The following is an 18,995-nucleotide window of genomic DNA, read 5'->3' as shown; positions in this document are numbered from 1 at the left end:
TCCTCCCACTTCAGCCTCCTGGGTAGCTGGGATCAGAGGCAAACACCACCATGCCTGGCTAATTTTTGCCTTTTTTTTTTTTTTTTTGAGATAGAGTCTCACTCTGTCTCTGGCTGGAGTGCAGTGGCACGATCTCAGCTCACTGCAACCTCTGTCTCCCAGTTCAAGCGATTCTCCTGCCTCAGCCTCCCAAGTAGCTGGGATTACAGGCGCCTGCCACCATGCCCAGCTAATTTTTTGTATTTTTAGTAGAGACAGGGTTTTACCATGTTGGCCAGGCTGGTCTTGAACTCCTGACCTCAGGTGATCTGCCTGCCTTGGCCTCCCAAAGTGCTGGGAATACAGGCGTGAGCTACCATGTCCGGCCAATTTTTGCATTTTTTGTAGAGACCAGGTGTCACTGTGTTGACCAGGTTGGTCTCGAACTCGGGCTCAAGCGATCCACCCACTTCAGCTTTGAAAAGTGCTGGGATTATAGGCATAAGCTACCACGCCCAGCCTCATTTTCTGAGAAGGTGTCACCGAATTCCCAGATGGGCTGGGAAAGGCCTTTCTCAAGGCTCTTAACACATGTATTATAATTCCTTTCATGTTTGCTCCTCACTAGACCTAGAGGCGGGCCCTGTGTTTAAGTGCATGTTCCCAGCAGTTAATAAATGGATGGATGGATGAATGCATGAACAAATGAAGGAAGCTTTCTTTAAAATGCTCACTGGTCTAGCAGGGGTGCTGGGACGTATACAGATAATTATAAGGCAGATTAGAAAGGCCTGCACATCTTCAGGGAGGAGCAGATGAAATGCTTTGGGGGTTAGAGGAGAGAGAAAACAATGTCCTACCTCAGGACCTGCCTGCCTCTCTGGGGAGCAGAGGGCTGGGGGATGGCTCATATTCAGGTCAGAACAGCAGCGGCTGGCTGACTTCTAGTGATGACCTCAGTGCTTGGCATACACACTCAGGCATTTCCTGAGTGCCTGTGTAAAGAAGGCTTCTTGGGCCCCTTGTCTCCTAAGTAATGTCATCCATTTCACTTGCTCTCTGGCACTGCCTCGCTGCCCTGGGGGTATCTGTGCCTTTGCTTTCACAAACCCCTCCCATCACAGTCCCGTCTGAAAACTCACTGGCAAGAAGGAACCCAGTCTTGCTGCAGCCCCCAACCCCTACCCAGATAGCTCCCCTCACACACTTCCCCAAATTTACTCAAATTACTCAAATGACTTTCCCAAATTCTCTTCTAGGAATACACAGTGCAAGTATCACAGGGAGAATCGTTCTGCCAAAGACCTCTGAGCCAGAGGGGAACACACAGAAACCAAACAAACCTCAGTTACTTTTATATTTTGAAAAAGAACTGCTTACGTTCTAAACCTAAAATACAACAGACTACAAAATACAGTTTTTAGTTTCACATCATGGTCAGTTAGTTCCAGAGGAGAAAAAAAAACACAAGGGAGAAAATGGAAGAGGAAAGAGAGAATAAGAGAAAGGAAGCTTAAGAAAGCTAGGAGGGAAAGACAGTGAGAGAGAAGGAAAGCAAGCCCAGCGCTGTCCATCCGCCCCATTCCTGTACCTCAGAATCATTCCATTTCCCTTCCCAGTTCAACAAATCAAGTGCTTGTTGCTTAGTGAAAACCTGGGAGGCAGATTTCAAGCAGTACTTCATCCTGCATTTTTGTGTGTAGATTAGAGTACCCAGATGTCACAACTGTCCTAGCTGCTGAGGACTCAAACACCAGGCAAAGCAGAAGTGATGTGGCTGAGGCTTAGGATGTAAGCGGGGCAGTGGTGAGAGGTGAGGGTGGAGAGAGGAGCCGTAAGCAGGGCGTCATCATGGAGATTGCCAATTCATTCAGTTTTCTGACCAAGGCCTTTTTTGTTCAGAAACGCTTTCCTCTGATAGCTCCTTGATAATGACTTCTGCCCCAAATTATTTTGTTCTCTTTCAGAGACTCCTGTCAGCTCTCAATTGTATTCCTAGATGTTTTCCATGTTTTCTTTTTTTCTTTTTTGTTTTTGTTTTTTTTTTTAAGACAGATTTTCACTCTTGTTGCCCAGGCTGGAGTGCAACGGCATGATCTTGGTTCACTGCAACCTCTGCCTCCTGGGTTCAGGCGATTCTCCTGCCTCAGTCTCCCTAGTAGCTGGGATTACAGATGGATGCCATGACACCAGCTAATTTTTGTATTTTTAGTAGAGATGGGGTTTCACTATGTTGGTCAGGCTGGTTTCGAACTCCTGACCTCAGGTGATCCGCTTGCCTTGGCCTCCCAAAGTGCTGGGATCACAGGCATGAGCCACTGTGCCTGGACATTTTCCATATTTTCTTATCTAGTCTCTCATTTGTTTCCTTATTTTCTGTTTTCTTAAAGTAATTCACTAATTCAATATTTTGTAGTGTCTAATTGCCCAGTTAATGCTTCTATTGGGATTTTAAATTTAATACCATATTTTTAATTCTTATTCAATATTTTATTAAGATTAGGGTTTTTTCATGATAGTTTGCTTTAGTCAAAAAGAGACAATATCCTTTGAATTTTATTGACAAGTCCAGTATCTTCTAAACACTTCTACTTCAGAGGAAGGCAGCTTCTCTAAATCTTTAGACATTTGTAGTCCTCTTCTTGTGAACCGCAGATTCCCTTCATAGATCATTTCCTCCAGAATTTATGGTCTTACATGGAAAGAGCTGTATTTTCCTAGTATTATAACTATATTCTCTTAGTCTTTTCCTCATGGTCACAAGAGGGCTGCCATAGCTCTAGGAATCACATACATTCAAGGCAGGAAGAAGGTAAAAGGGGTGATATTAGCCATGCTTATCACCTTTTTCAGGAAAGCAAAAGCTTTCTTAGAAGCTTCTGAGAAAACCTCTAGTGTTCAAAATGGTGTCATATAGGCACTCCTATCTGTATGGGAAGGTGGCAAAGGAAGAGTTTAGCTGTTACAGTCTCTATAGTGCAGGCAAGCAAGGAAGAGAGGGGTTAGCAGCTCTGTCGCCCAGGCTGGAGTGCAGTGGCGCAATCTTGGCTCACTGCAACCTCTGCCTCCCAGGTTCAAGCGATTCTCCTGCCTCAGCCTCCCGAGTAGCTGGGATGATAGGCACGCACCACCATGCCCAGCTAATTTTTATATTTTTAGTAGAGATAGAGTTTCACCACGTTGGCCAGGCTGGTCTCCAACTCCTAACCTCAAGTGATCTGCCTACCTCAGCCTCACCAAGTTCAAGGATTACAGGTGTGAGCCATTGTGCCCGGTCAGAGTTTACCCTTAAAGGGTACTTATTTCAACAAAAAAAAAATCCTCCTTTTCCTCTGCCAGTAATCAGTCAACCAGACCTCTCTGCCCTGATAGTCAACAGGTAGCCTGCTGTCAGGCAGGGCTTGCTTGTTTATGGAATCAGGACTGCCCTCTATCCCTCAGCACCAGTTCTCTGCATCGTTGATTGCTACCAGTCAACAATGTTGGCGGCAGGGCCTAAGGGGTGGGCTTTCCAAAAGGTCCCTGCCTACTCCCTTCCCCCGTCTCCCAGGGAGAAACAGTCCTTGCTTCTCAGAGCCCATTTCTGCCTCATCCCAGACAAACCAGCCTCAGCTCTAAATGGCTTCCTTCATTCCAGTTTTTACAGCATTAAGATTTGGCAAAAATTCCTCCAGTTTCTGGCACAGAGGCAATATCCATCCACCGTTTCTAGTGCTGCTGCAGCAGATTTTTCCCTATTTATGTATTCTGTTGAGTACTGTAAGGAGGATCTGTGACAGAGAAGAATAGTAACAGGGCCATGCCTGTGTCACACCATCATGCCCCAAAGTGCACTCGTCCCTTTCACAAATACAATGTAACCTGCCATCAGCCAACACTGAAATGATCAGTGAGCTCCCTCATGAGGAATTAGTTTACAGTCAACTGGAAGCTGCAGTGGGAATCAGGACAGGGTCTTGAGGGAGGAGTGGGATGAGGGAGGACTCAGAAGGAAGGAAAGGAGAACTAGGAGGGAAACAAGAAGGTGCCTAGTGCCAAGTGCATTAACCTAGATATATGTGGCTCGGTGGTCCCCAGGGTGCAGCATGAACAATTCCACACCCCTTTCCTTTCTGAGCCTAAGATTCCTTCTCTGTTCCCTCTGACTCCCTTTCTTCTTTGCTATCTGGCTATTTCTGCTTCTGTCTTCCTCCCTCATTTGATTTTTTAAAATTCCCATAATATGAAACATATTTTTATTTAGTTTCTACCTCTCCTTATTGTAAAAAGCAGAGAAATGTTCTATATTTTCCTCCAATAAAAAAGAAAGGAAAAGCATTTTAAATCATAAAGTTCTATCCAAATGGATTTTTCCCTGTGAGTCTGCAATCCCCAAATGGAAAAATATAAAGGTTCCTTGCTCCCAGGCTAGTGAAAGAAATATTAATAACATGATGGGAATGAGAGGAGGATGGGGAATGAGTGCAGCAGGCCGGAGGGTGGAAAAGCAGGACTGTGAGGCAGCCCCCACAAGGGGACAGGCACCACAGGTGTGAAGAGTGCAAACAGGGGCTACCACCACTGCTTGGACCACTCTGGCCTGTCCCCCTTGCTGATCAGGACAGTGAGGAAGGGACAAAGGCAACCAGCTCACTAGGATCCCCTGTCTGCTTTCTGACTCTCCAATAAGTGGCATGGAAAGGTATCAGTAGGAAAAAAAGAGCAATTTGTCAGTGAAAAACTCTGGAGTGACTAAGAGGACCAGCTCTGCAAAATCCATACCTGGGGAATGAAGATGAAGCAGTTGATTGTAGTTGTACAAACAAAGATCCCTCCAGATGTGAGTCCAAAGACCAGGTTGGGCCAGGAGTGCAAGTATCTGGTGACTACAAAAAGCAGCCCAGCAGCCAGTACAAGGAGGTTGACCCCCACCATGATGGTTAAGGACTGATTCACAGGAGGAGAGCTGACATGGCCAGTCAGGCCAGCCAGGTAGGCACCATACAGCAGGAGCAGGCCCTGGGGGGTGAAGAGGTGACGGAGGCTCAGAGAAGTGAAACAAGAGGTCAATGAGCAGTGGTTTGCAACCAATTTCCTCATCTGTAAAATTAGGATAATAATACCTACCTTAAGGACTGCTATTAGGATTTACTAAGATATCACATAGGAAAACCCTCAGGGCAGCCCCTTATACCTACTAAGTACTTAATAAATGTTATTGTTTTTCTGCTTCGCTGAGAATTAGTTTATCAGAAATCAGCAAGTCAGCCATTACATAGGACTCTTCTGAGACAAGGTACAGGACAGGATCATGTGGGTGGGTTAGTATCCCTACAGAAAGAGCTGTTGGGCACCAGGAGGACAGTGGGCCCACAGAACCTCTGGTAGTGAGTGCTCCCACAGCCACTGTCCAGTGTTGCACTGCTCAAAGCTGAGGGTGCACAGGGAAGCTGCAAGTGACCTGTGATCTGCTTGTCAAGTCACGTGCCACAGCCGGGCAGTGCCCAGAGGAAGGGGCTCTTTTCTCTAATTTGCCCAAAGGCACCATCTGCTTGTCAAGCCTCGCACCTGCAAGACTGCATCTGATGAGAAGGGATGGGCCTTTTAAAAATGTACACAAAGGATCTCCACAGGCTAGCAGCGGGTCTGTGCCAGTGAGTGTTTATGGGAGATGAAGGGTAAAAAAAGGGGAGAACAAAGGCAGCCTGGGACCCAGGAAAGACTGTGGGGGCAGGCATAGGCAGCAAAAGCTCCATCTATAGTTCTCACCCTTTTTGTGACATTTCTTGCTCCCCTACAAGGAACCCAGGGCCCTATTCTTTTCTCTTTCCTATGAATATAAACCTGCTCTGAGTTGTCATTTGTATTAAGGAGAATATAACTCATAGCATCTTAAAGTGCTGCCCCCTCCATAGGAGCTGCATTCATACAGAAATCAAAGCAATAGTCAATAATACATAACATATAGATTCAATTAGGTTCACCTTTCTGACTATGTGCACAGTGCCATAGTAGGTGTAGGGCAGAAGATAGTGACACAAAGAAGTCATGGTCCTGGCTTTTAAGGCACTTGGTCTGCTAGATAGATTTAAGGTAAGCACAAAAATCTTCTTTTTTTTTTTTTTTTTGAGATGGAGTTTCGCTCTTGTTGCCCAGGCTGAAGTGTAATGGCATGATTTCTGCTCACTGCAACCTCTGTCTCCTGGGTTCAAGTGATTCTCTTGTCTCAGCCTCCCAGGAGCTGGGATTACAGGCATGTGCCACCATGCTGGGCTAATTCTGTATTTTTAGTAGAGATGGGATTTCACCATGTTGGTCAGGCTGGTCTTGAACTCCTGACCTCAGGTGATCCACCCGCCTTAGCCTCCCAAAGTGCTGGGATTACAGGTGTGAGCCACTGCGCCCGGCCTAAAAATGTTCATGTGAACATCAGAACGTGAAGATGCCATGGGAGACAAGGTGGGGGTGGGACTGTGGGATTCAGAGGGAGAACTAATAATGAAAGTAAGGGCAGGTATCAGCAGGGCACCTGCTGGTGACCCTGAAATCATATGACGTGGTCAACTCCACCTTCATGGGTGGCCCTAAAGAATATATTTTGGAGAACTGGCTATGCCAGGAGGTAAGGAGTCAGCATGGAAGAGATACCTTCCAGGTTCCCCTAATGCCCAGTGTCCCAAATGGGGCCTGAGGGCCAAATGTGGCCACCCTCAGATCTTCAATAACTAGAGGACACATAAGTCAGGAGACCAGGGAAGCCCGACTTTTGGGTAACTAACGCCATCAGGTGGTATTCAGCAGAGTTGGATCATTGCTAATTTAATCAAAGGGAAATGAAATTAATTCTGCGATTTTGAAATGTTCAGATATGATTCCACTAAAAGATTTTAATTCCATTAAAATTCTTGTTAAAGGGGAAATGGGTGTGAATCAAGTGTCTATACATTCTTGGCTGGTGTTTGAGTGAGTCATATCTGATCCTTGCATATCACTGGCCTTAACTGCTGAGAAGTGTAGGGTAAGGGGCAGTTGACAGATTCAGGTGGGGGGTCCTAGAACTTAATGTGGAGATTGAGGTCCTCCTGAGGAGCTTCTCACTGACCAAGGAGTCTATGGGGTCTGGCTCAGTAAGTTTCCTGATGCTCCTTCCTTTTCCTTCTTTTTCCTACGGAAAGATACTACAGTAAAATAAAATGGAAATGGGAGTATAAAAAAGGCAATGGAGAAAATAAATCAAGTTGAGTCACAAAGTAAAGTAGCTATGGGGGAAGTGCTGGCTTTCTGGGCTGGGGAGGACACACTCTTCTACAGGGACTCAAGGAACCAACAGAGGCAATGTATTTTCCAGAAGTGTCTAGGGGGCAGTGGAAGAACAGTAATAACAATATCTAACATTTATTGAGTTCTTGTTATGGACCAGGAGTGGCTGAAAACTCTTAACATGCATTAACTCTTTAGAAACAGAACAGTTCTGAGGGGACATTATCATCATCCCCATTTTAAAATGAGGAAACTGAGGCTCAGAGAGGTTAAATGAGGCTCAGGGTCAGCTAGGCAGGGGTGGAGTCAGAATTCAAACCCTGATCTGTCACAACTGAAGCTCAGTTTTTAACCATTAGTAAGATTCTGGAGATCAAGAGCTGTTCACTTCCTAGAGTCTTCTTTTAAAAAATATTTCTGTCAAAGTAATATTTGCACATAGTTAAAAAGGAATGTTTCCCTGCCGCACTTTGGCCCACCCCTAAACCTGTTCCTCTGAAGCAACAACTTCTAATACTTTCTTAGTGGTGGAGTGGGTAAAGTTTACTCTTTTTTTTTTTTTTTATTGAGATGGAGTCTCGCTCTGTTGCCCAGGCTGGAGTGCAGTGGTGCAATACCAGCTCACTGCAACCTCCGCCTCCCAGGTTCAAGCGATTCTCCTGCCTTAGCCTACTGGATTCTCCTCCTGAGTAGCTGGGATTATGGGTGCACACCACCACACCCAGCTAATTTCTGTATTTTTAGTAGAGACAGAGTTTCACCATGTTGGCCAGGCTGGTCTCAAACTCCTGACCTCAAGTGATCCACCCACCTCAGCCTCCCAAAGTGCAGGGATTACAGATGTGAGCCACTGTGCCTGGCCAGAGTTTACCCTTAAAGGACACTTATTTCTACAAAAACTCCTCCTTTTCCTCTGCCAGTAATCAGTCAACCAGACCTCTCTGCCCTGATAGTCAACAGGTAGCCTGCTGTCAGGCAAGGCTTGCTTGTTTGTGGAATCAGCACTGCCCTGTACCCCTCAGTACCAATTCTCTGTCTCTCTAAGCTGAAAACCAGCTGTTCGGTTTTAAGGATTGTCCTCAGTGCTCCATGCAGGTATCCTCTACCTTCTGGAAATAATATCCTACTTCTGCCCATCTAACAGAGACAAATGAGTCTAATGGTGAGAGATTTGGGGCAGTATGGGAGACACTGTGAGACGACTGGAACTCCTCAAAGGGCCCCATGAATGCTGCCATCTGTCTCAGAGCCAGCCTTACTTCCAAGCACAGCGAGCAAGTCAGGTAGGTGAAAGGCAGCAGGACACCTTGGCCCAAATCTTGAAGAAACACACGAGAGGCATAATAAGGGCACTTAGGAGAACAAATAAAGCTGGGTAAAATGTCTCCTCATAATTCCCCTTGCAAGGAAGCTGAAGGGAAAACTGGTAGTGTCAAATCAATTAAGAAACCAGACCAATAAATAGGAGAAACAGTGCGTGAATTCCAGATGATTTGGGGGAGGACTGAATGAGGGAGTCTAAAGAGTTGGGAGAGTCTCCCCCAAACAAATAAAAACAGAAAAGTAAAAACGGTCATGGCTTTGAGGTTTATGCATCAACAGAGGTCTCCTCTGAGTTCAAGATTCTTTGCAGACATTACTTTGTTAATTCCTGTAATTCTCTCTTCATATCCATTTTGTTGGTGACAGAGACCATATCAGATGTGGTTACCAACCTTGCATCCCCAAACAAGAGCAATCCAAACATCAGAATACTGGGAAGCACAGAAGTGGGTGCTGGTCAAAGTGCAGGACACGTCTCTCCCTGTCACCTAGAAGGGACACAGAGTCAGAACTGGAGGTGCCCACAATTACCAGGAACACACAGCAGATCTTCGTGAACATCCTGGAGTGTTAATTTTTCTCCAGCACATGATTTCCCCCTCAGTATGTAAAAACTGTAGCATTTAAGTGACTCCACTAGAACCTAAATGAGAGTGACTATATGTTAGGAGAACAGATGATAAAGTTGGACTAACAGCTGTGTGCTTGGTGACAATAGGGGCTTACCCCTCAGTTATGTGCTTTGCTACCCCTATCAAATTAGTGCCTCAACAAAATTATAAACTATTTCGTTATGCACCTGCTTTTTGCAAATCATTGAATCCTTAAACATTAATCTTGCAATGTCACAATTCCATGATTCTACTGTATTCCTAAGCCCCTTGTGAGGCTGGAGATATACAATACTTTTTTTTTTTTTTTTTCTGTGGCAGAGTCTCACTCTGTCGCCCAAGCTGGAGTGTAGTGGCGCAATCTCAGCTCACTGCAACCTCTGCTTCCTGGGTTCAAGAGAGTCTCCTGCCTCAGCTTCCCAAGTAGCTGGGATTACAGGCATGTGCCACCATGCCTGGCTAATTTTTGTATTTTTGGTAGAGACATGGTTTCACCATGTTGGCCAGGCTGGTCTCGAACTCCTCACCTCCAGTGATCTGCCTGCCTCAGCCTCCCAAAGTGCTGGGATTACAGGCACCAGCCACCATGACCGGCCATACTTCTTATTAATTGAATACTATGTACTGGACACGGTTAAGTCTTTTACCTACATTGTTTCATTTAATCTTTGCCACAACCCTATGCAATAGGTAGTAGCATTATCTCAATTTTACCTATTAGGAAACAGACTTAGAGAGGTTAAATAACTTTAGGTCACACAGCTAGTGAGCTTGGTAGGGCTGGGATTTGAACCAGGGTTGACTGACTCCAAAGGCCACCTTAAACTACGACCTCCACCTCTACAATTAGGGGAAGGTAACTGCCAATAGCTGAAAGTTTTAATTATTGATAATGTGGAAGTGGCAGTAACTGCCAGACAGAGTCCAGCATGCTGATATCTCACTGTATGCCCACAAAGAGACACTAGGGCAGGAGGAGCATTGGGAGTGGCAGCAGACAAGAGCAAGGATTTCATGGAAGCCACAGCTCCAGACTCTCCCTCCTCTTGGAGTCCTTTATCTTCTTGTTGCAAGGATGACTCCTGTGTATCCACAGAGGTCAGTCCAGTTTGGGGATGAGATTCCCTAGGGATTTGTCCCCTCACCGTCATACTGACACTGAGAATCTGGAGGCACTGGATAGGATCAGTCAGCACCCATGTCACGAGCAGGATCACATCAGCTATCAACAGGGCTGCCACCAACCCCAGCAACTGCAGGTCTTTGATAATCTGTAAAAGAGTCAAGGTCAAAACTTCTCCTTGTTGACTGGCTATATGACACACAGGCTAGAGTATCCCAAGTGCTCTCAGCTATATGCTCCAAGGTCAGCCCTCCCAAGGAGCTTCAAATGTAGCTATCAAAAATGAAACAGACACCAAACATTTATAATGACTTCTATGCTGATATCATTATTAGCATTACACATTTCCGTTTGTTTAACTTCTTCATATCCTACCTTTTCCCACAAAGGACTCAAGGTGTTCCATAAAATAAATAAACTATTATTTCTATATGTTTATATGAGCACAAAGACATGGATGTCACACTACACTGTTAATAACTATTAACTGAGAGGGTGAGATTCAGAGATGCAGAAGGAATCATTAGCATTTTCATTATATGCACATGAACCACAGATTGACTTACGATCTTGACTTATGATGGGGTTATGTCCTGATAAAACCATCAAAAATAAAACCATTTTCATCATATGTTGAAAATATAATAAGTCAAAAATGCATTTAATATGCCTAGCCTACCAAACATTGCAGCTTAACCGAGCCTACCTTTAATGTGCTCAGAACACTTATATTAGCCTATACCTGGGCAAAATCGTCTAAAACAAAGCTTAATTTATAATGAAGTGTTGAATATCTCATGAAATGTATTGACTACTGTGCTGAAAGTGAAAAACAGAGTGGTTGTATGAGTATTTTAAGTATGGTTTCTACTGAACGTGGATTGCTTTCACACCATTGTAAAACAGAAAAACTGTAAGTTGAACTGTTGTATGTCAGGGACCATTCGTATTTGACTTAGGATGAAGAGAATGTGTTAGTTTGTGACTACAAAAATAAAATGGAGAAAAATATATACTGTGATAGGATTAAAACATTAAACATCAGGGAAGAGAGAAAATAAAGGGAATTATGATGAAGGCTCAAATGAAGAGTGTACATATAATAGCATTTACTAATTGGAGCAGAAGAAATGTGGATCTGAGCTTTTGACAACCAATGAAAAGAAAGAAGCACAACCAGTTATACGATTCAAAGTGTTTGTAAAATTAAAAACAAACCAATTGCCTAATCAAACTGTTCAAAACCAGTGATAAAGCGAAACTACTCAAAGCAAGCAGTGAAGAAAGACACATTTTGTGTAGACATAAAATAAACATGAGACTTCTCATCAGATACAAGGCCAAGTGAGAAGACAGTGCAGGAATATCTTGAAAGTACTGGAAGAAGAAAAGAAAATTTCAGTCTAGAATTCTATACTCAGTAATATATCTTTCAGAAACAAAGGCAAAATGAAGACTTCTTCAGATAATCAAAAGCTGAAAGAATTCAGTAGTAGCACACCCACACAGGAATGTTAGATATCCTTCAGGCAAAGGAAAATAATATGAGACCAAAATGTGGATCTACCTATACAGGAAATTAAGAACACTGGAAAAGGTAACTAAACAGAAAAATACAAGATTAGTTTTCATTACTTAAATATCATTAAAGAAAATAACAAAATTCAGCATGTTGTCCTGGGTCTTAAAAATAAAAAAATAAAATATTTTAAAAGATAATTGATTTATTAAACAAAAGAATCATATGGGGCTTAAAACGTAACACCAAAGATAGGAATAGGGATAAAGTACCTTACTATTGTAAGGTACTTATACATGAGTGCTAATTATGCAATTTTATAGAAATTCTTCTTGAAATTGAAAAGAAGGGAATAGTTCCCAACTCATTTTATAAAGCCAACATTACCCTGATACCAAAACTAGAAAAATATATTACAAGACAACTACAGAGCAATATGTATTAAAAACATGAATGTACAAATTCTAAACAAAGTTTTTATAAAAATGAGTCCAACAATTAGGAAGAGGATAATGTATCATGACCAAGTGGAGTTTATCCCAGGGATGGAGGTTGGTTTGACACCCTAAATCATTTAACATATGGGCAGATAAAGAGATAAAGAGCAGAAGCGTAGAGATTTTTAGAGCAGTAAAACTACTCTGTAGGATACTGTAACGGTAGATATATGTCATTGTACATTTGTCCAGACCCATAAAATGTACAACACCAAAAGTGAAACAATGTAAAGTACAGACTCTGGGTGATAATGATGTATTAATGTAGGTTCATCAATTGTAATAAATATACACTCTGATGGGGAATATTGATAATGGAAGAGGCTATGCATGTGTGGGGAAAGAGTGTATATGTAAAACCTCTGTACCTTCTGCTCAATTCTTATGTTAACTTAAAACCACTCTAAAAAATAAAGTCTATTGTATAAGGGTTCAAAAAAAAAACCATTTAACATAATCCACCACGTGAATGAACTAAAAAAAAAAAAAACCATATGATCGTCTCAATAGACCCAGAAAAAGTTTTTGACAAAACCCAACATCAATTCTTGATTAAAACTCTCAGCAAAATAAGAATGGATAAATATCCCCAGCTGGATAAATGGCATCTACAATAAAACTACTGCTACATCATTCTTAGTTTTGAAAGACTGTTTTCCCCATAGGATCAAGAATAACAAAGGTATCTGCTCTCACCACTTCCATTCAGATTGTACTATTGTTTCTAGCCAGTGCAATCAAACAAGAGATTGGAAATCAATTATCTTTATTAACTGATGATATGATCATCTATGTAGAAAATCTGACAGACTCTATAAAAATCTGCTAGAGGCTGGGCGCGGTGGCTCACGCCTGTAATCTCAGCACTTTGGGAGGCCGAGGTGGGTGGATCACAAGGTCAGAGATCGAGACCATCCTCTGAATGGTGAAACCCCGTCTCTACTAAAAATACAAAAAATTAGCCAGGGGCGGTGGCGGGTGCCTGTAGTTCCAGCTACTCGGGAGACAGAGGCAGGAGAATGGTGTGAACCCTGGAGGCGGAGCTTGCAGTGAGCTGAGATTGCACCACTGCACTCCAGCCTGGGCGACAGAGTGACACTCTGTCTAAAAAAAAAGCTGCTAGAACTAACACGTACTTTAGAAAGGTTGCAGTATACAAGCTAAGCATATAAACATTAATTATATTTATGTGGCCAGGCACAGTGGCTAATGCCTGTAATCCCAGCACTTCAGGTGGCCGAGGAAGGCGGATCATCTGAGGTCGGGAGTTTGAGACCAACCTGGCCAACATGGTGAAATCTCGTCTCTACTAAAAATACAAAAATTAGCCGGGTGTGGTAGCAGGCACCTGTAATCCCAGCTACTTGGGAGGCCGAGGCAGGAAAATCGCTTGAACCCGGGAGGCAGAGGTTGCAGTGAGCCAAGATCGCACCACTGCATTCCAGCCTAGATGACAGAGGAAGACTCCATCCTAGATGACAGAGGGAGACTCCATCTCAAAAAAAAAAAAAAAAGTAATTATATTTCTATATATTAGCAACAAACAACTGGAAAGTGAAATTTAAAAAATAATAACATATAAAATGGTATAAAATATAAAATACCTAGAAATAAGTTTGATGAAAGATGTGAAAGAACAATATTGAAAAGTACAAAAAAAGATGGGAAAAATTAAAGAGCTAAATAAATGGGTTCATGGGAAAAAAGATACACATTAGTAAGAAGCCAATTCTCCACAATTTCATCTATTAGATTCAACATAATCTCAAAAGAATTTTTGTAGAAATCAGTAAACTGATTCAAAAATTCACATGGGCATTCAAAGGACCCAGATTAGCCAAAACAACACTGAAAGAGAAGAAGAAAGCCAAAGAACTAATACTCCCTGATTTCAAGATTTAGTATAAAGCTACAGTAATCAAGGTAATACGGTATTGCTGTTGAGACAGGCACATCAGTGAGACAGAATGGAGGGTCCAGAAATAGATCTACACACCTATGGACAACTGCTTTTCAACAAAGGCACAAAGGTAATTCAGTGAAGAAAGGACGATCTTTTCAACAAATGGTGTTGGAACAATCAAATGTCTGTATGTAAAAAAATAAAATTCAATCAGTACATTATACCATATACCACAATTAGCTCAGAATGGATCATAGGCTTAAATGTAAAGGCTAAAACTCTAAAATTTCTAGAAGTAAACACATGAGAAAACCTTTTGGGGCCTTAAGTTAGGCAAAAATTTCTTAAATATAATACCAAAAACATGATCCATAAAAGAACACAATGGGGCCAGGTGTGGTGGGTCATGCCTGTAATCCTGGAACTTTGGGAGGCTGAGGCTGGTGAATCACTTGAGGCCAGGAGTTTGAGACCAGCCTGGCCAACATGGTAAAGTCTGTACTAAAAATACAAAAAACAAACAAACAAACAAAAACCTGAAAACAAAGAACACATTGGTAAATTCGACTTCATCAGAATTAGAAATATCTTTGAAAGACACTCTGAAGTAAATGAAAGTAAAAGAAACAAAAGAATAAACTGGAAGAAAATCTTTGCAAATCATACATCTGATAAAGGGTTTGTATCCAGAATATAAAAAGAACTCACAAAACTCAATAATAAGACAACAAAAAATCCAATTTAAAAATGGGTGACGCTGGGTGCGGTGGCTCATGCCTGTAATCCCAGCACTTTGGGAGGCCAAGGCAGGCAGATCACGAGGTCAGGAGTTTGAGATGAGCCTGGCCAACATGATGAAACCCTGTCTCTACTAAAAATACAAAAATCAGTCAGGCACGGTGGCAGGTGCCTGTAATCCCAGCTACTTCGGAGGCTGAGGCAGGAGAATCACTTGAAACTGGAAGGCGGAGGTTGCAGTGAGCCAAGATCACACCACTGCACTCCAGCCTGGGTGAAAGAGTGAAACTCTGTCTCAAAAAAAAAAAAAAAAAAAAAAAAGTGAAAGATTTGAACAGTCTGCCAAAGAAGGTGTATGGATGGCAAATAAGCATGTAAAGAAATACTCAATATTGCATTAGAGAAATGCAAATTTGAAACCATAATGAGATACTACCACACATACCTATTAGAATGCCTAAAATGAAAAAGACTGATCAAATCAAATGTTGCCAAGAATGTGGAGGAAATGGACTCTCATACATTGCTCGTGGAAATGCAGAATGGTACAACCACTTTGAAAAACAGTCTGACAGTTTCTTAAAAAGTTAAATATACACTTACCATATGATCCAATCGTCCTACTCTTAAAGTATTTTTTTCTAAAAAAAAATTAGGTTTTCACCCAAGAGAAATAAAAGCCTATGTCTAAACAAAGAGTTTGTACATGAATGTTCATAGCAGCTTTATTTTTAATCGCCACAACTGGCAATAACCCAAACATCCATCTACAGATAAGCAAATGTGTGTCTATGCATTGTAATATTACTCAGCAATAACAAAGAAAGAACTATTGATGCACGCAACATAAATAACTATAATATTCATAAAAACAATTATGTGAGTAAAATAAGCCAGAGAAAAAAGAATCCATACTATATGATTCCATTTATAGAAAACTCTAGAAAATGCAAATTCATCTACAGTGACAGAAAGCACATCAATGATTTCCTGAGGATAGGAACAAGGGATATAAGGATTGGACAGGAGAGGGAGATAACAAAGGGTTGCAAGGAAGTTTTTGAAGATGAGGGATATGTTCATTATGCACCATGTTTCTTGGTTGTATATCCATGTCACAATTTATCAGATCATATGCTTTAAATATGTGCAGTTCACTGCATGTCAATTATACTTCAATAAAGCTATGTTTAAAAAAGAAATCAGTGTTCTTGAGGGATGAATGCAGTTTTTGTCCTTTCAGGCAATCTTCTTCACAGGTATGGTTGCTCACAGCTGAGCTTTTGGTAAGTATGCACCATTCAATAACATTTGCTAAGAAAAAATTCCCATCATTTCAGAGAAGTAAACACCAACTGATTGATATATTGGGTCTGGGCAGGGCCTATACCCAATGAGGATACTGGTCAGGAATTGAGGTTTGAGCAGTCTCATCAGACAACCTGAGAAAATGGGGAAATGTGGTTAAGTTGATGACTGATCTCAGGGACATGTCGGTGATCTGGCTGCTACATAACTTAGGGTTGATTCTTCCTGCTCTTCTTTGCTCACTTCTCTGGGCACATCCTTCTTTGCCTTCTGTATAGAAAAGAACTGGGCTCCAGGGAAGGAAATAACTACTTACTTGCTATAGTTTCTCTGTAATCACTCTTCCTCCCTTCACTTCCAGCTCACACCTGTGCCAAACAACAGTCTCTGGGCATCTTGTTTGGCCTCACACTGGCACCAGGTATTGGCCAGCTCACATGTCCCCACAGGGCCTGGGGTACATAGGAACCAGAGCCCATGTTTGAAGCCCTATCTTCAACAGCAGTGATCCACAGCCTTCCAGGCCTAAGGCCTTATGAGGCCGCAGGATTCCAGGGTTTGGAATGAGAAACAAGAACTTCGGATGTCCTGAAAGGGGCTAGGCTCAGTCATCTGCATGAGTTTCTCCAGCTGTTAACTAATGCTGAAGCTGCCATCTACAATCAAGCATTGTGTACTTGCTGTCTACTTACCACTCTCTTGTCCGGCACCCTTTGGGTAAACACCTTGTAGAGTCGCCAGCTCTTTCCCAGAATGGGGCCAAACACAAGGGAGGTCCCAATGCACAGCATGGACAGTCTTATCTACAGGTGGAAGGGGACAGAAGAGTCACAAGAGGAACCTTTGTCAGTTCTCCACACACTCTGATTTGCAGGGTCTGGGTCCCACAGAGGGCATGGGGTACAGAGTGAACCTCACCAAGTGTTCTGGGATTGCCTCGAAAAGTGCCCACACCAAGGATAAAGGTAACCACCACCCATGGGAGCAGCTGGTTTAAAAAAATCATCACAACTTTAACATTTTAGTCAAAACCAAATTTTAAAACTTCACCTACCTGAATGAGAGTTTCCATTGAGCTCCCCACTAAAACACCTTGAATCCCAAAGAGGTAAGCACTACTGTAAGTCAGACAACTGCCCAGTAAGGTCACAATGTTCAGATTGGGACTGGACATCTTCACAATCCTAGAGGGGATCAGGAAGAAAGACGCTTACAGCCATGACCTTTTGCCTTGAGGCCAAAGACCTATGAGATCAAAGCTTCCTCACCAGCGTAATCTCCAGTGCAGCCTCGCAGTGAAGGACCACTGGGAAGAAAACACTTTACAGCCTTGTGAAAACTTATGATTTCTTTAAATTTATTTTCAAAAAGAACTAAACTCTGGCATTTATTGCTTGTATAACTCCACGTCTTTTAAAAGAAGGCTGACTACCTACAAACAGGTGGTACTGGAGAAGAGTTGGGATTTTATCCATGAAGTTTATGGTTGCTAGGGGACTGCCATGTGCAGCTTAGTGAATTAATAACCAGCAGGTAGATACCCACAGAGTTTGGAGCCCTTAGAAATGAGCTGTAAGGTAAACTACTATTTGGAAACAGTTTTTTTTTTTTTTTCCATATACTATTTTCTTTATTTGATATGTAAACCGTTTTCCTCTACTTGACCAAGAAAGAAAGAGGATAAAGGGATTAGAAGCAGGAAATTGGGGAAGGGCCTTTTCTCAAGTATTAACAGTTTTAGATGAGATTAGAGACAAATTGGAAAGTGAGATTGAGATGTGAATAATCAGGGGTACAGACAAATACCCCGGGCACCAACAGAGGTTCAGGATGTGAACTGGTTAACCTAAGGGCAATGCCAGGCTCACACTGGACAGTGACTGATACTAATTAATTACAAGTAACAAGAAAGAAAGCCATTGTATTTAAGAATTGGAATCTAAATAGTGTATATAAATGCAACATTTCTACTAAAAGTCATTTGATAATTATACTTTGCTATACTTTTATTTTTAAATCATAACTAAGGAGGAAAGCATTCTTACCTATGTCTCTTGGTGACCTGGCAGGCTGCCTTAAAGGCTAGGGCCAAGGCAAAACTAGCCACTTAGTGAAGCTTGTTCTAACCACAGGCAAAGCACCTAGGAGGCACTAAACAGTTTGGCAGTGCTGGATTTGCAAACATCATAACTGCTATGAGCACAGCTTAGTTACTTTGTGTCTGGCATTGTGATACATCCATACGCACAAGAACACCAAACCACTGTCCCAGGCCCCAGGTACTGTCACCATAGGCCAGTGAGTCCAACTGAGCTCAGCCTTGTTTTGGAGCGAAGACTTTCTTATTTTTCTAAAAGTGAGAGCAACTTTCATGCATACCCTTTCTAAAATGAGAATAATAATTATATGATCTACCTTCAAAGAGTTGTGAGGATTTCATGAGGCAATATGGCAAAATGCTTGGCACACGGCCTGGCACATAATAGGCATGTTGCCAACATCAGCTGTTTATATTATAATCTCACTGTCCTCCTCTTCCAGGTTTTAGAAACCTAGGAATACCTTTCCTTCTGTTTCTTTATCAGAAATACCCAATCAATTGCCAGGTTTCATTCACTTCTTCTTTTTTTAAAAAATTTTTTTGAGACAGAGTCTCACTCTGTTGCCCAGGCTGGAGTGCAGTGGCACGATCTTGGCTCACTGCAACCTCCCCCTCCCTGGTTCAAGTGATTCTCCTGCCTCAGCCTCCCGAGTA

The 18,995-nt window shown here is 42.3% G+C and overlaps 1 protein-coding gene across 2 annotated transcripts in view; it reads right to left on the bottom strand.

Moving 5' to 3' along the window:
• The window catches only part of GPR156 (G protein-coupled receptor 156), a 116,944-nt gene that overhangs the window by 9,847 nt on the left and 88,102 nt on the right, over positions 1-18,995 (bottom strand). The window contains exons 4-8 of one of the 2 annotated variants that reach the window (XM_033211106.1): positions 17,295-17,424; positions 16,933-17,043; positions 10,298-10,423; positions 8,934-9,029; positions 4,741-4,977 (exon numbers count right to left, since the gene is read on the bottom strand). In XM_033211106.1, the coding sequence (XP_033066997.1) occupies positions 4,741-4,977; positions 8,934-9,029; positions 10,298-10,423; positions 16,933-17,043; positions 17,295-17,424 (700 nt within the window). The remainder of the gene's footprint in view (positions 1-4,740; positions 4,978-8,933; positions 9,030-10,297; positions 10,424-16,932; positions 17,044-17,294; positions 17,425-18,995) is intronic. The other variant, XM_033211107.1, reaches the window with a different exon arrangement.

The sequence above is a fragment of the Trachypithecus francoisi genome, unplaced genomic scaffold (assembly GCF_009764315.1).
Source record: "Trachypithecus francoisi isolate TF-2019V2 unplaced genomic scaffold, Tfra_2.0 Lachesis_group0, whole genome shotgun sequence".
Classification (NCBI taxonomy): domain Eukaryota; kingdom Metazoa; phylum Chordata; class Mammalia; order Primates; family Cercopithecidae; genus Trachypithecus; species Trachypithecus francoisi.
This window is presented reverse-complemented; position numbering and strand designations above follow the sequence as displayed.